Below are 14,556 nucleotides of genomic sequence, written 5' to 3'. Positions count from 1 at the left end.
TTTTGCACAAAGCTTTTTAGAATTCTGTTATTCATATCGACATCAAAATTTAACTTCCATTAATCTTTATACTTCTATTAAATAATTACATAGATGCACAATTTTAGAGTGGCCCTCGAAGGACATTGAATCACAAGACACACACGCAAGAGAACAATACTAAAACAACAGAAAATAATGACTTCCTTGTTAAATACATAATAAAGCATCCAGCATCTGACAACACATTATACATGTGACACTTCCAGACTAGCAGCAAAGCATTGGTATTCTTTAATATGATGACAAAGCCTAAACTTTCTATGCAAATATTTATGCTAGTATTGGAGTTTCAGAGGATCAATCCCTGTGCCGGTGTGGTTTTGGAGGGCTCATTTTTTGGGGATACAGTTTCATGGGTCTGAGCAGAGCCTTCAACTTTTTTCTCCTGATCTTCCTCAGCTATGGCCTTTTCCTTTGCCTTCTGCCCCACTTCCCCGGCTGCCTTGGTAACCCTACTGAATGCACCAGTAACCCATGTAGCCCCAGTTAAAACATACCGATTCTTCATAATGGCAGATCCAGCATTACTGACTGTCTGCTCAGCAGCTGAAATTGCAGTCTTGGTCTTCTCAGAAACATGAAACTTCTCATCCATTTCCTTCACTTTTTCAGTAACAATGGTCGTGCCGGCAGTCACTTTCTCAGTAAGACCAATCTTTTGGTCCAGAGACGCAACTTTGGCTGTGGCAGTCGATGTAAACTGGTGCTTCTCATCGAAGGCCTTTGCCTTGTTGAGTGCATCTTTGCCCAAATTGAAGCCCTTAGCCAGCATGCTGCTGACAACAACCTCGGCATTTTGAATAGCAGTTTCAGAACCACCTTCTCTTTTTTCTTCTGTTTCCTGATGAGACTGAAACAATTTAATGTCAGGCAGAGCATTGACAACAATATTAAGATATGGACTTAGGAGACAATATTACAGTTGCCAGTGCTGAAGCAGCAGCAGCTGGTAGCTCATAATCTGGAGCCAGGGCTATGTGGACAGACTGATCAACTATTGTTGCCCCCTGAAAAGGCCATATAGGTTCATTATGTGAGAAAGCAATCAAACTGTAAAGAAGATAGATACATTTACATGGGAACAATATTCTCTCTTGCAGCCAAATGATATACATACAAGATATATATATATATATATATATATTTCTAGAACCAAGAAACTTGATATCATCATTAAGAGATCCAGATTCATTTAATTTAATTTCTTAAATAAAGTGGAAAAAGGAAACATGCTGGAAAAAAGAAAAGACATCAATCTAGATAGGGCGCATTGCCTTGTGAGGTTAATTGCAATGACCATGAGAACAGAGAAATGATGATTCTTGCAATGAAAAAAAAAAAAAAAAAATCAATGTTTACTGGTAGAGAACCAACTGTCTTTAGCCTACCTGCATATAAGGCAGGCATACTGAAGGTTCTATCAGTCATTGTTATTTGTTATTTTATTGAGTAAAGTTGTAGCTTTAGGATACAACTAATTTTATAGTTAAACTTTGTCCTAAAAAATAAAGGAAATAGAGGAAAAGGTTAAAATACTGGAGGAAGTTGAACACATTGAAAGTGGATCAAATTTAGATTCCTACTTTCTTGCTTTTTCATAAATCAAAATTAAATTTCATTTTAAAAAAGCAAAGTACCATACTTAATTAATGGTACTGTGGGAATTAAAGAGAACAATGGAGAATTGTAGAAGATGCGGAAGTGTAAGCAAGGAAAAAAGAAAGAGAAGAACACATGTGGTTCAGCCTAACTGCCTACCACACCACTAAACCCTAAAAGACTACATCTTGATTAACTTGACTTAATAACACATTACAAGAGAACCCATATTTATAATGGGATTACATATAATAGTCAAACATAATTTGAATTTGAATTGCATATTAATTGTCTCAATTCCATGATTTTCTATAGCAATCGATCCCACAACTTTCTCTTACAAATCAATCTCTTGATTTGGTCTTCATTAACATGGAAAGTGAAATTTACTTTCCACAGGTACTAATGAAGGGAATGATTTGTAAAAAATGCACTCAATTGTACTTCAAATAAAAAACTCTTTACTTGTGACCAGTAGTAATGTTGAGCAATCTTAAAGGCTTGACAGATTCAATGAGAACTAATGAACTGCAAAGTGACCATAAGTTATGTAATAATGCTTTGATGCACCTAAAACATGAAGGTACAGCCATCAAAAGCATAGATGACATGATAAACCAAGAGAGTAGCACTTGGAAGTCCAGTCTCATAAAAATGCATATTGCCATCAAATAATGTACAAAAGGAGAATCAGCAAAGATTTATGAATAATGAGAAGGCTAACTCATAAGGCACATAGAATTGATTTTACCGAAAGAAGCACAGCAGTCTCTGCCCCTTGAGTTTCCCTGAAGGTGACATATGCAACTTGAGACTTCTCGTCCTCACTTAAGAAAAAGAAGACGAGAAAAATTAGGCTACATCAGTTTCCATAAAAATTGTAATTTCTTTGTCAGGTCACCAGGAAGAAGGAAAAAATATTATGTGGTCATACAACTATTTGGAACCCAAAAGCTGATTCTGGTTAGTTCATATCCTAATATCCATCTTTTACACAGCCACGCATAACATATATAGGAGAAATGCTGAAATAAATCCAAGTCTTTTATACTAACCTTTTCATTTCAACATATTCAATTTTTCCAGAAAATGAAAAGAACTCCTTTAAATCTTGCTCAGATGCCCCTAAGGAGACATTGCTGACTTTCACTGTTGTTATCTGGAATGAAAAGGAACCAGACAAGCAACTAATAAATTACCAACTAGAGACTTGTAGAACAAATTTTTCCATATGAGTGGAGAATGCATATAACTATAATAAGTTAGGATTAAAAGATAGTGTGGCAAGAACAATATAATCATGCTTTTAACAGGCAGTACCAAGGAGCATGAACAAAAAATCCTTTAATGCCAAAAGCCAGAATTAAAAAAATAAATGAACTTTTTCATATCTGAAGTCCTTTTATTGTATCTATAATAGCAGACCACCAAATAATTTAGCAAACAAAATATTTTAAGCCACCACCATCCTCACTTTTCAAATATATCTACTTTTATTTTTGAGAATTAAAGCTGTGGGATTCATGAGAAATTTCCAGTTCCAAAATCTGCACTAACCCGAGCATGATAGACATTAGCAAGAATCTAACACTCATAAAACTTGGTCAATCATCTTCCCCATTTTTCATAAAAAACTAATACATGGATATTTAATTTCCTTCAGAAAGTGGCAATAAATGGCATAATCATTTTCCCATGTTTCATAGGCAGCAGCTGAAAGTCTGAAATAGTAAGTTCTGATTTAAAAAGAAGGGAAAAAAATTAAATGCTTTAACACACATGACTACTTATCAAGATTTAGCTTCAAATTCAGTATCTTCAGGAAATTTTCTACAATGTAAGCCATTCTCCAAAAGCAAACATGCTAAGTAGGTCACCTTTAAACTTCATGCGCTTGGTTAGGTTTACTTAAGACCATCATTTGAGGCTCTACTACAACAATGTGATACTAAGGATATGAAAGTCTTCCCAATAAAGATGACACTAACCATCCATCTTTACCACAATAATTTCAAACCCAAAAGTGCTTAGATTACTGCCCTGTTCGATCATTAAGGCCTAGGCTTAATACTTAGAAGTGGGAAGAGAAGGAAAAAAAGCAGTTAAGAAGATTCTGTATGATACCAAAGTTGCAGTTATAGATACAGTTTCAAGATATAACCAACACATCAAGAGTAAAATGATCCACTGTCACAAATTTATTTTCACGTTAACAGAGTCTTCAAGGTGAGTATAAGTGGAGTAATATATGCAACCTAATATAATTAAATCAACTAAAATCGAAAATGCCTGAAGACTCTGCTGACTACATATTGAAAGAGTTGAGGCCACATGAAGTTCATCACAATTCTGGTTCAAGAAAATCCAAACAAAAAGCGTAATTTGGATATAAACTAGCCATATAAACGTTTTACATTCTTCACTACTTCCCCAACTTGTGATTGAGCAAACCCTTAGTCCAGTTGGTGCATAAATGGAGTGGCAAGTGAGTACATCTAGGTTTCACCCCAACAATAAGCAGTACTAAGCAATTATAACAGAGGCCCACAAGAAGGACAAAGAGGGAGAGGAGATTAAGAACTTGATAATTCAAATTTTCCAGTAAAACTTTATCCAAAAATAAGATGCAAACACATTCAAAGGCAAATTGCCAAATTCTATGCTAAAAATGTCAACAACGCATGTGCGTGTGTGTATAATAATGTGATAAGCACTTATTGTTTGAAATTAGGGTAGGCATAGCTGAATTTTCAACTTTTTGAAAATGATTTGTTTGAAACAGCTATACCTAAAGAAAAATGAAGTTTATAAAAGCTGTACTTTGAAATAGTTACCAAATGCCCACTGTGTACAAATAACATGATATAGAGAACATCATAAATGTCTCGATCAGACCAGATCTTTTGAAATTACATGCTATTTCACAAAGTGCTTCCTTTACTTAATATAATCATTCCCAATTCACAAACAAATAAATTCTCTATAAGTTCCGGTTAGCTCAATTGGTGAACATTCTTGCCATTGAATAAAAAATTTTGCATTTGAACCACGCATACACCAAAAATCAATTAGTGTCTTGGCTTAATGATAATGAACAATCATCATGGAACAGACGTTATAGGATTAAATTCTAAAGCATCTATAAAAATAAAAATAAAAAGTTAAAAAAAAAAAATTCTCCAAAAGCAATTGGTAAAGACATGTTAATCACAAAGTTGCAAATTGCAATACGCATCAAAAGGTAACCCAATAACACAGATATCATAAATAACTCATTAAAGAAGGTCAAAGCACCAAATCATTCATAACCATAAGATCACGGATTCCATTTATATAAACAAATACACAAAAAATGATATTTTCCCATAAAAATCATAGCTTGGGTCATTGAGAAAAACGAAGGAATATAGATTCATTTCCAAAATTTAAGATTCGCATATGTTAACGTTTGAAGACAATAACAAGAAGTTACCTTAAAGCTTTCATTTCCCAACATTCTGTGAGCAAACAAAACAGAAAACAAAGCGAATCTTAAAGGAACAGAGATTAAGAAGACAAGAAAATTCACAACTCACCGCCATGAAATATGGGTTGTTGTGCAATAGAAATCAATTTCTTGGTAGAGAAAGAAACTTTCAGAGAATATTAGAGAAAGAGAGAGAGAGAAATTGACGGTTATAAAGGATTTTTGGGCAAATATCAAGGGCGGTTAGTTAAATTTTGATTGTCTGCGGACCGGTTTGTTTAAGACCGAGTTGTACTTTCGAAAGTGTAGTGATGAGGAAAAAGGTACGAGATATATAGAAAGGTGTTTTTACTTTTTAGTTTTGAGAATCGGTTGTAGCTAAAAATGGAGGTACGCGTCCATGAGTCAAACAACCGACATACCGACATATGATATCGCTACCTTCCCCTCACGTGTGACCAGACACACACATATTTATTTTCTAATTTAGGGTAGTAAAATACTATTTGGATTACTAAAATTTACTAAAAGTTTTTTTTTGTGCCGAAATTTTTAAAAATTCTTTTTTCATCGTTGAATTTTGTAAAGAGTTTTTTTAATAGTATAGAGACAAAAATATGAATTAAAAAAAAAAAAAAAAAAAACTTTTTTCAATAGTTTAAGGAGAAAATACAAATTATTGATAAAATTTAGGGTAAATTACAACTTACCCATTTGTGGTTTAGTCGAAATTTAAGTTGCCTACTTGTAGTTTGAAATTTGACATTTTACCCACCTAATATTTGATTGAAATTTAAGTTGCTTACCTGTGATTTAGAAATCACATGATGCAAGTGTTCTTCTGGATTCTCTTTTATCTTATTTATTTGATCTTGTCTTTTTATATTTTTTGTGTTTTTAGAGGAGTGAAACATAAAAGTAAAGCAAAATTACACATTTAGCTATATTTTTAACAGAAGTGGGTTATGAAACTTTAATTGAGCTAACCTCAGATAGATAAAGTATCAAATTTCAAACTACAAGTAAGCAACTTAAATTTTGGCTAAACCAGAGGTGGATAAATTGTAATTTGCCCTAAAATTTAAGGGCAGAAAAATAAAACATTTTTAATATTTTAAGGAAGAAAAATTAATTTTTTAAAGTTTAAGGATGAAAAAGAATATTTAGTAAAGTTCAGAAATTAAAATAGTATTTTACCATATTTTTAAAAATAAAGATTAGAAAAATGATCTCAAGTGTAAATGGTAAATTTCATCGTGAAAATGTTGTGAATATATCATTTCTCATTTAATTAATGAAACTTATTTTATATGAGATAAGAGAATATTATCTTATTAGAGAACAGTGTAACTTAAAAAATTTTCAGCTTAAGCATCGTTGCCTCCTAGTCTAAATTTCTCATTGACATTTCTATCACTAAAAGCATGCAGTTTTAATAGAGAATATCAAAGTTTTTGACAAAATAATCACATTGATTTTTGAATGTTCAAAATATGTGTAAAACACCCTTGAACGTTTAGACTCCCAAATTACAAGTTACCAATTCAAGTTTATTATCAAACAATGTATGTGCAGAATATGAATATAAGCTAAACACAGAATTGATAAAACAATCTAAACCAAATAAAATCACATCCACAACAGAAATTAAATGGCAAAAATTAAGGGAAGAGAGATGCAAACACAAGGACAACACAACGATGTGTTATCGAAGAGGAAACGAAAGCCTCAGCGTAAAACCTTTCCGCCACCCTCCAAGTGGTCAATAATCTACTAAAGAATGAAGTTGGGATACATGAACAACAAAAGACCTTCCAAGCCTAATCTACCCAGTGTACCTATGCCTTCCAAGCTTCTTGCTCCAACAAGGTTACGCCGAACCTTTGTCTTCTTTAACTCACTGGATTCCGCTATAACCCATAACATCAACCAATATCAATTGGTCCCTTCCTAACTGCTTCTCAAGCACCAAATAGTCTTCTCATAGATATGGGTATGGTGAGAAAAGGTTTTGGCTAATGTACCTCTCAAGGATGTAACAATGGAGAGGGTGAGAGTTGAGAAATTTGAAGAGTCACTACGTAAAGATTGTGGATGAGTCAATCTTGTTTTTCTCTAAGATTTTTCTCTCAAAATTCTCTCTGGAAGCTCTCAATATTTTGTGGGTATAAGGGGTATTTATACTGGAGTGAGAAAGGAATGCGAAGAGTCAGCTTTTCCATAACAGAGTGGATTGGTGACTTGGCCTCGTGACTTGACTGAGTCGTAAGTCTAAGCCGCGAGCTAATTGAATGGCCAGTCTGGATTTTTTATCCTATAGTGCTACAGTTGACATGACGGTTCAACTTCTCTACATGCTTCACTCGTGTGCATCTTCTGGCGGCTTGTAAGCCACGAGTCACCTATGAGATCCAGCCACAAGTCACCTACGAGATCCAGCCGCGAATCTCTGCTTCACTACACAGTCTTGAACATTTTTTCATACTCTCTCACACACTACCCTTACATAATTCCCACCTAAACACAGGGTTACTAATTACTAAATTACAAGCAAATTTGGCACGGAATAAAGCCAACAAGATGGTTGATTTAATTCAACCTTACAATTTTTCTTTAGATATGAATTTGGATTAATCGGAGAATTTTCTACTACTCATACGGTAAAGTAACAATTTAACCACCTAATCTTCGCCATTGTGCTTTAGGCCATTAAAATTTTGTCATCCTCTTCATTAATCTTTTACTTATTTCTTTCATCATTTACCCCTTTGATCTCCAACAACATGCACAACACACGCCTATACAATCTAACCCGCATAACCAAGTGTATCTCAATTCCTCCCTCCACTTAAATTCCTAACATCCTCGTTAAGGTATGCATTATGCTATAGTATTTTCGAGCCAAACGACGTTATTAATAGTGATGAAGCCAGAAAATTTTTCCCGGAAGGAGCCAAGATAAATAAATAAATAAATATATAATTAAATCGCAAGAATAACACACACACGTGTGTATATATATATATAATTTTTTTGAGATAGTATATATAATATTTATTTATTATTGCTTATACATGGATTATTTGTAATTTTTATTTAATGTGGGGTTAGAGAATTTATGACCCCGGCCCATTTTATATTAAGGCCCAAGGCTTGGGCCGAGGAAAGGTAATGCCGAGGACGCACAATGGGAGTCCCGAACGGCCTAAGGATATGGCCGAGGGCGATCTCGTGCTCCGCATCCCATAGTGCCCCTAAAAGAAAGGGCGAGCACAGTGCAGGAGCGTCCCAAGTAAAAGGCTGCCAGTACTGCAATAAAGCAATCTGCACCTGACAGGACCATACTCTTCAGCTTTTACAACCACCCCCAACCACTTTGGGTATGGGTTGATGGGACAAGTATCAGTCCTGGAAAGTCGAACCCACACGTGGACGTTGGATGAGGGGTACAGGCTAATATAAAAGGAAAAGTAAGCAATCCAGAGAAAGGGGCTGGGAAAAAAGGCCAAGAACCAGAGCCTCCCAGACCGTTTCAAGAAGAAAGACTCCTCGAGCGAACATGGTTTAATTCTGTATGAACACCATAACCAACCACCGTTCGGTGACCAAGGCCTAACCTTTCAAACCCACGCTCTACAAATTATATTGTTTGGGCCTATTAACGCACGAACCCAATATCATTTTGGGGTCATTACGAATTAAGTCCTTACATTTAACATATGATATTTTTCTTACACAAACAAAAATATTTACATAAAATAAGTATTTACATCTTTGCAAAAAAAAATTAGAAAAAGTCTTGAACTGTCTAAAAATATACAAGTCAATTTAATAAAAATAAAAGTATAATTAAATTTTGTATAGTGTACATTACATATACTTTAATTTAACAAGTTATGTATGACATAAGAGTTATTAGAGGTAATAAAAAATGCATTAGTCAACTACATAGACGCATTGAGAAATGATATGTCCGCAACATTTTTACAACAAATCTTATGTGGCAGGTTGTTACTAGTTGTTATTGTTAGGGCAAAAAAGTAATCTTGGTGTTAAATTCAAATTTGAACCAATAACAACTAACTATCTATGATTTGTTGTGAAAATGTTATAAAAATGTTATGGACGTAGCACCTCTCAAAAGCATTACATGTTTATAATAAAAATTAGGGAGGACATTATTGAAATTTATGTCCAAAAGTTTGTTTTTCCTAAAAATACAAGAGGGAGAGGATTTTTGAAAAGTCAAGAGGGCCATTAAAGTATCTCAATTCCTCCCTCCACTTAAATTCCTAACATCCTCATTAAGGTATGCATTATGCTATAGTGTTTTCGAGCCCAACAACGTTATCAATAATGATGAATTCAGAAAAAATTTCTTGGAAGGGCCAAAATAAATAAATAAATAAATATATATATATATATAATTAAATCCCAAGAATAACACACACACAATATATATATATATATATAATATTTTTTTAAGATAGTATATATAATATTTATTTATTGCTTATACATGGAATATTTGTAATTTTGATTTAACATATGATATTTTTCTTACATAAACAAAAATATTTACATAAAATAAGTGTCTACATCTTTGCAAAAAAATTAATATTTAAAAAGTCTTGACATGTCTAAAAATATACAAGTCAATTTAATAAAAATAAAAGAATAATTAAATTATGTATAGTGTACATTACATATACTTTAACTTAATAAATTATGTATGACATAAGAATAATTAGAGGGAATAAAAAATGCATTAGTCAACTACATAAAAGCATTACATATTTATAGTAAAAATCTAGGGAGGATGTTATTGAAATTTATGTCCAAAATTTTGTTTTTCCTAAAAATACAAGAGGGCGAGGATTTTTGAAAAGTCAAAAGGGCCATGTCCCCCCCCCCCCCCCCAACACGCCCCCTCAGCCCCTAGTTATTAAGTTAGCTCTGATACTATTTGTAATAATATAAGGAAAGCATTGACCACATCTGCACTTATACCTTAAAAAGAATTGTCAATATAGAATTGAAGCTCATTGTAATCACTTATATGCTAACAATCCACCTTTTTTTTATATATAATTAGGAGAGGGAGGTATTTGAATCTTAGATGTCTCATTTGAAAACAACAAGAGATATCAACCAGTTAGCCTATAATCCACCTAGTATACCCCTGTTGTGGAGCTCAACACACATTTATGTAATATACATTCATACAATTCAATCATATATAATTCATATAATTTGGAGTATCACAACCCCATAATTGTGTTTTGTGTTAAAATACCTATTAGTGAGAGTAGTTGTTTATTAGGAAAAAAAGTGTTAGAGAGAGAGAGAGAGAGAGAGAGAGAGAGAGTATCATATAAATTTATTAACTCCTATTAATTATATAACATATACATCCTTCCAATATACATATGCATAAGTTGCAACTTATAAAAACAAAACAAAAACGTGGGTTGTAAGAGGGATTCTATGAAATGACCATTGGTATCTATAAAATTTGAAATTTTGATAATAGATTTTTAGTTTGGAGTAAGATTTAAATTTCTAAAACTTAGTGCATGTTGCATGTTTTGTTAAAACACTTATTATTACTTTATCTAAAGAAATGTATAAAGACAAATAAGTTGTTGTCTCTATCAACTGAAACTTAAATGCAATCGGTTCTAGTTAGCTCAACTGGTAAAGTCTTTGATGATTGTATAAGAGATTTGGGGTTCAATCTCCGCCTACATCAAAAACTGATTGGTGTCTTGATCTGATAATAAAGAGTTATCATTAGGAACGGACGCCATAGGTTGAAACTCTCTCTAAAATATATATATATATATATATATATATATTTATTTATTTATTTATTTATTTATTGTTAAAATATTTATTGATATTTTATCTAAAAATTCATGTTGCATGTTTTGTTAAAACAAATTGCTGTAATTTAGTGAAGCTACTTGGCGCAACCACAACTTCTAAACCCAAATTTTATTATATACTAGTATAGTATACAATATATGATATAATATGATACTATCAAGCTTTTACTTTTCTCTTTCTCACTCATGATCTCATTTTCTTTTTTCTTTTTTGATGAACACTCACAATCTCCTTATTATCACTAACCTCCATGTTTGTTAATCATGTTTATATTTATCTTTTATTTATGAAGGCACCACAACACAAGGGCCAAGTTTCATTCTCATCAATCTCATGTTTATTTTTTTTTTCTGTAAATTTATTTATGACATTTCATTCAATTTGGGCTCTTCAATGGTTTTTTTTTTTTTTTTTCTAATTTTAAATTAAGCCAAACTTTAGCAACTATTTGATGGCTTTGGTGGATTTGATGTTAAGGACACATTTGACGGGGTTTGGAATCGAGATTGGCAAAGGCAATCAAGACTCAAACCATTCATTGTGCAAAATAGATATCTTCCTAAATTCTTGGTAAAAACAATTCAGTATGGAAACTAGAGGAGTTTGAGTAATGTTGTTTGGGTGTTTTTGATATATGTGTGAGTGAAAAAGTGTGTTGAAATGTGTGTAAATTTGTTTAAAATGCTCAAAAGTGTGTTAGAACTTGCTCACCAAACAGGGCCGTAGTCTTTTTTCTTTCTTTTTTTCTTTTTTTGAGGAAAGGAAACTATGTAGTCAGTGTAGCAGATTTACACTATGTATAATGCCTACTTGATTATGCTATTGCTACTTTGGAATATGTTGATTACTCAAAATAATTCAAATTCTTAATTCAATGATTACGTAATTGCAATTCCTTTGGAGATCAATTAAAAATATTGGAATCCATTTTGTTATTTCCTAATGCATCTTCAATTTTTTTTTTTTTTTTTTAAGTTGTTGGCAGGAAGATGTGGGGTTCACTATCTTTTGGACATCGTCACAATTTTCCTTTCTGAAATGCAAGAGAATGGTTTCCAACAAAATTTGTTTGGTCATGCTCATAGTTTAAGGCACGAACTTTCGAAAAATTGACGATTTTTAATTTATGTGCTTACTTCTAATTTTTGTATTAACTTGGTTATGGACTCATGGTCATTATGGAAGTCATTTAATTTGCAAAATATGTGAATGTTTCATAGTTTCCAAAGAAGAGTTTAAATTCTTATCTAAATCAAAATAATTTCTATTTCTAATAATTTTCCAATGTAGGTGTTATTTGTCCTACTAGTATACCCTTGATGTGGAACTCAATACACATCCACGTTAAACACACTCATACAATTCAATCTAATAAAATTCATATAACTTAGGGTATCAGAGTCCCCTTCTTGAGTTTTTGTTACATATAGCCATATAGGAAATACAATAAAATACATTTTTTTTTTTTTTTAACTTTAAGTTATCCTATTTTTATGGACTAAATTGTCCTTGGTTAAGCAGTAATATTCTTCTTCTTTTTTTGAGAACGCACCGATACTTCATTCATTGAAACTAAAGGGAATCATGGTACTAAGCCTCCAAGGTTGGTGGTGGAGAGTCCTCCAGCCAGATTACGTCATCAGTTATAGTTTTTGCATAAGAACATCCACATTAGTGGTGCTATAATTTTAGCTATTTGGCACCATAAAAAGCTACTTTATTTATTTTACCTTCTCACTTTACAAAACATCTAGCATTAGTGGTTTTATTTTAGCTTTTAACACAATAAAATAATTTAAAAAACACAATAAAATAATATATCTACTACAATAAAATAATATACATCTCCTACAATAAACAACAATTACAACCACCGCAATTACAACCGCCCTGTCACTACCACCACCTTTGCCTCTGCCAACATCACATGCATATATAGAAATAACAAAATATAAATCTCTCTACACACAGAAAATTCTCAAACAAACATTTACAAGATGAAAAAATAATAAGCACAACAATCCATATCTTTACAATATTTTCCTCAATTCAATCTCAGGCTGATTAGAAAATGAAGGAAAAATACCATTTGACCTAGCAAAACCCAATTTCAATTAACAATCAAATTATTAATATATCCTCTGTTTTCTCAGTAACCAACAAAAGGGTTGCATGACCCCAACCCAAATCCCTAATCTTTTTCCTCAACCCAAACCATCAAAAATCACCAATCACAAACGAAACTTCAAAAAATTTAGGATCTTTTCAATAACCCCAAAGCAAAATCAACAACAACATAAACAAACACACACAAAGATGGCAATAGGGCATGGCATGTGTGGGTTGGCGATGGCTAATTAAACAAAAAGCTTAAGTGAGGATGAGGGATGAACGAAGCTGGGCTTCGGAAATGGGTGAGGAGGATGATGAATCAAGTCAGCGATGATGAATTAGGTTGGTGGTAAGGATGATGGATGAATAGAGCTGGGCTTCGAAGATGGGTGAGGAGGATGATAAATTGGGTCGGCGATGGTGCGTGAGCTTCGTCAATGGTGCATGAGCTTTAGTGGCGGCAATGAGGAGGATGATGAATCGATGAGGATGATGGATGAATCAGAGGTGAGAGTTTGAGGAGGATAAGAGAGAGGTGAGAGTTCTGTTTTTGAGAAAGAGAGAATAAGTGTGAAACGGCAGAGGAATAAAAGAAATAGAAAAAAGAAAGAAATAAATATTATTTTAATGAGAGTGGGAATAAAAAATAACATTTGAGTTTAGCTTTGAGTTACAGTGCATAGCCATAAATAGATGTGCACTGTAGCAAAAAGCTAAAAAGTTTTAGCTATGGTACCATCACTACAACATGCTTTTTAAGTATTGGTGCTAAAAATAGCAATATAGCTATAACGCGCTAAAGTATGGGCAACAAAATTTGCATCCCATTTCGCCCATTTCACCTCTACCCAGTTTAAACCAACTACAAGGAATTAAATGTCTGCAATGACATGGCCTAGCCGAGATTGGTTTGTGTCATTGGATCGAATGGAGTTCAACGCCTGTGCACTATCACCTTCAATCATCAATTCAGAAAAGCCAATGTCAATGGCAAACTCCAAAGCTCTATGACATGCTAAGACTTCAACTTCCACACTCTTGCACCTGAGGACCCTCAGCAAACATTGCTCTTATAACTTCTCCCTTCTCATTTCGAATGATAGCTCCCATACCTAAGCACCTCAAGTCTGAGAAAATGGCCGCATCAAAATTAAGTTTGAACTTAGAATTTGGTGGTGGGCACCATCTGCTCTCAGTACCAGTTCTGCTAACAATAGCTGGCTGCTCTTAAGCTTGATGAAATTCTACTAGATAATCAGAGGCTCGTTTATTCAGCTGAGTTGGTTCCTGAAACTTTCCTCCATGGATGATCGTGTTCCGTTGGTTCCAGATGAGCCAAACATGGACTAGAAACAGCTCAAAATCTTCCATTGACAGGCAAGCTAGTGCTCTTCAAATAGTTGGACCGAATCACATTGGCCACCAACAAATTTTTGCAGACTCATAAA

General features: G+C 33.3%; 1 protein-coding gene across 2 annotated transcripts; it reads right to left on the bottom strand.

The window, feature by feature from the left end:
- LOC126699964 (binding partner of ACD11 1) lies at positions 1–5,400 on the bottom strand. Of its 2 annotated transcripts, none has more exons than XM_050397948.1 (5): positions 5,217–5,400; positions 2,697–2,800; positions 2,393–2,468; positions 963–1,049; positions 1–892 (listed from the first exon to the last, which is right to left on the bottom strand). In XM_050397948.1, the coding sequence occupies exons 1-5, from the start codon at positions 5,220–5,222 to the stop codon at positions 332–334; spliced, it is 834 nt and encodes a 277-aa protein (XP_050253905.1). In that variant the 5' UTR covers positions 5,223–5,400; the 3' UTR covers positions 1–331. The 2 variants fall into 2 exon arrangements, with proteins under 2 accessions (XP_050253905.1, XP_050253904.1); XM_050397947.1 differs by lacking the exon at positions 5,217–5,400 and adding an exon at positions 5,114–5,152.
- Positions 5,401–14,556: the final 9,156 nt, after the last annotated feature.

The sequence above is a fragment of the Quercus robur genome, chromosome 9 (assembly GCF_932294415.1).
Source record: "Quercus robur chromosome 9, dhQueRobu3.1, whole genome shotgun sequence".
Taxonomy (NCBI): Eukaryota; Viridiplantae; Streptophyta; class Magnoliopsida; order Fagales; family Fagaceae; genus Quercus; species Quercus robur.
Note: the sequence above shows the minus strand (reverse complement) of the source record. Positions and strands in the feature narration are given on the sequence as shown.

Excerpts from the sequence above, each read along its gene's own strand:
- LOC126699964 (XM_050397947.1), bottom strand. The coding sequence starts at position 5,137 with ATGTTGGGAAATGAAAGCTTTAAG. Across the intron at positions 2,469-2,696 it reads GAATATGTTGAAATGAAAAG|TGAGGACGAGAAGTCTCAAG; the intron begins GTTAGTATAAAA and ends CTTTTTCTTAAG. Across the intron at positions 1,050-2,392 it reads AGACTGCTGTGCTTCTTTCG|GGGGCAACAATAGTTGATCA; the intron begins GTAAAATCAATT and ends TGGCCTTTTCAG.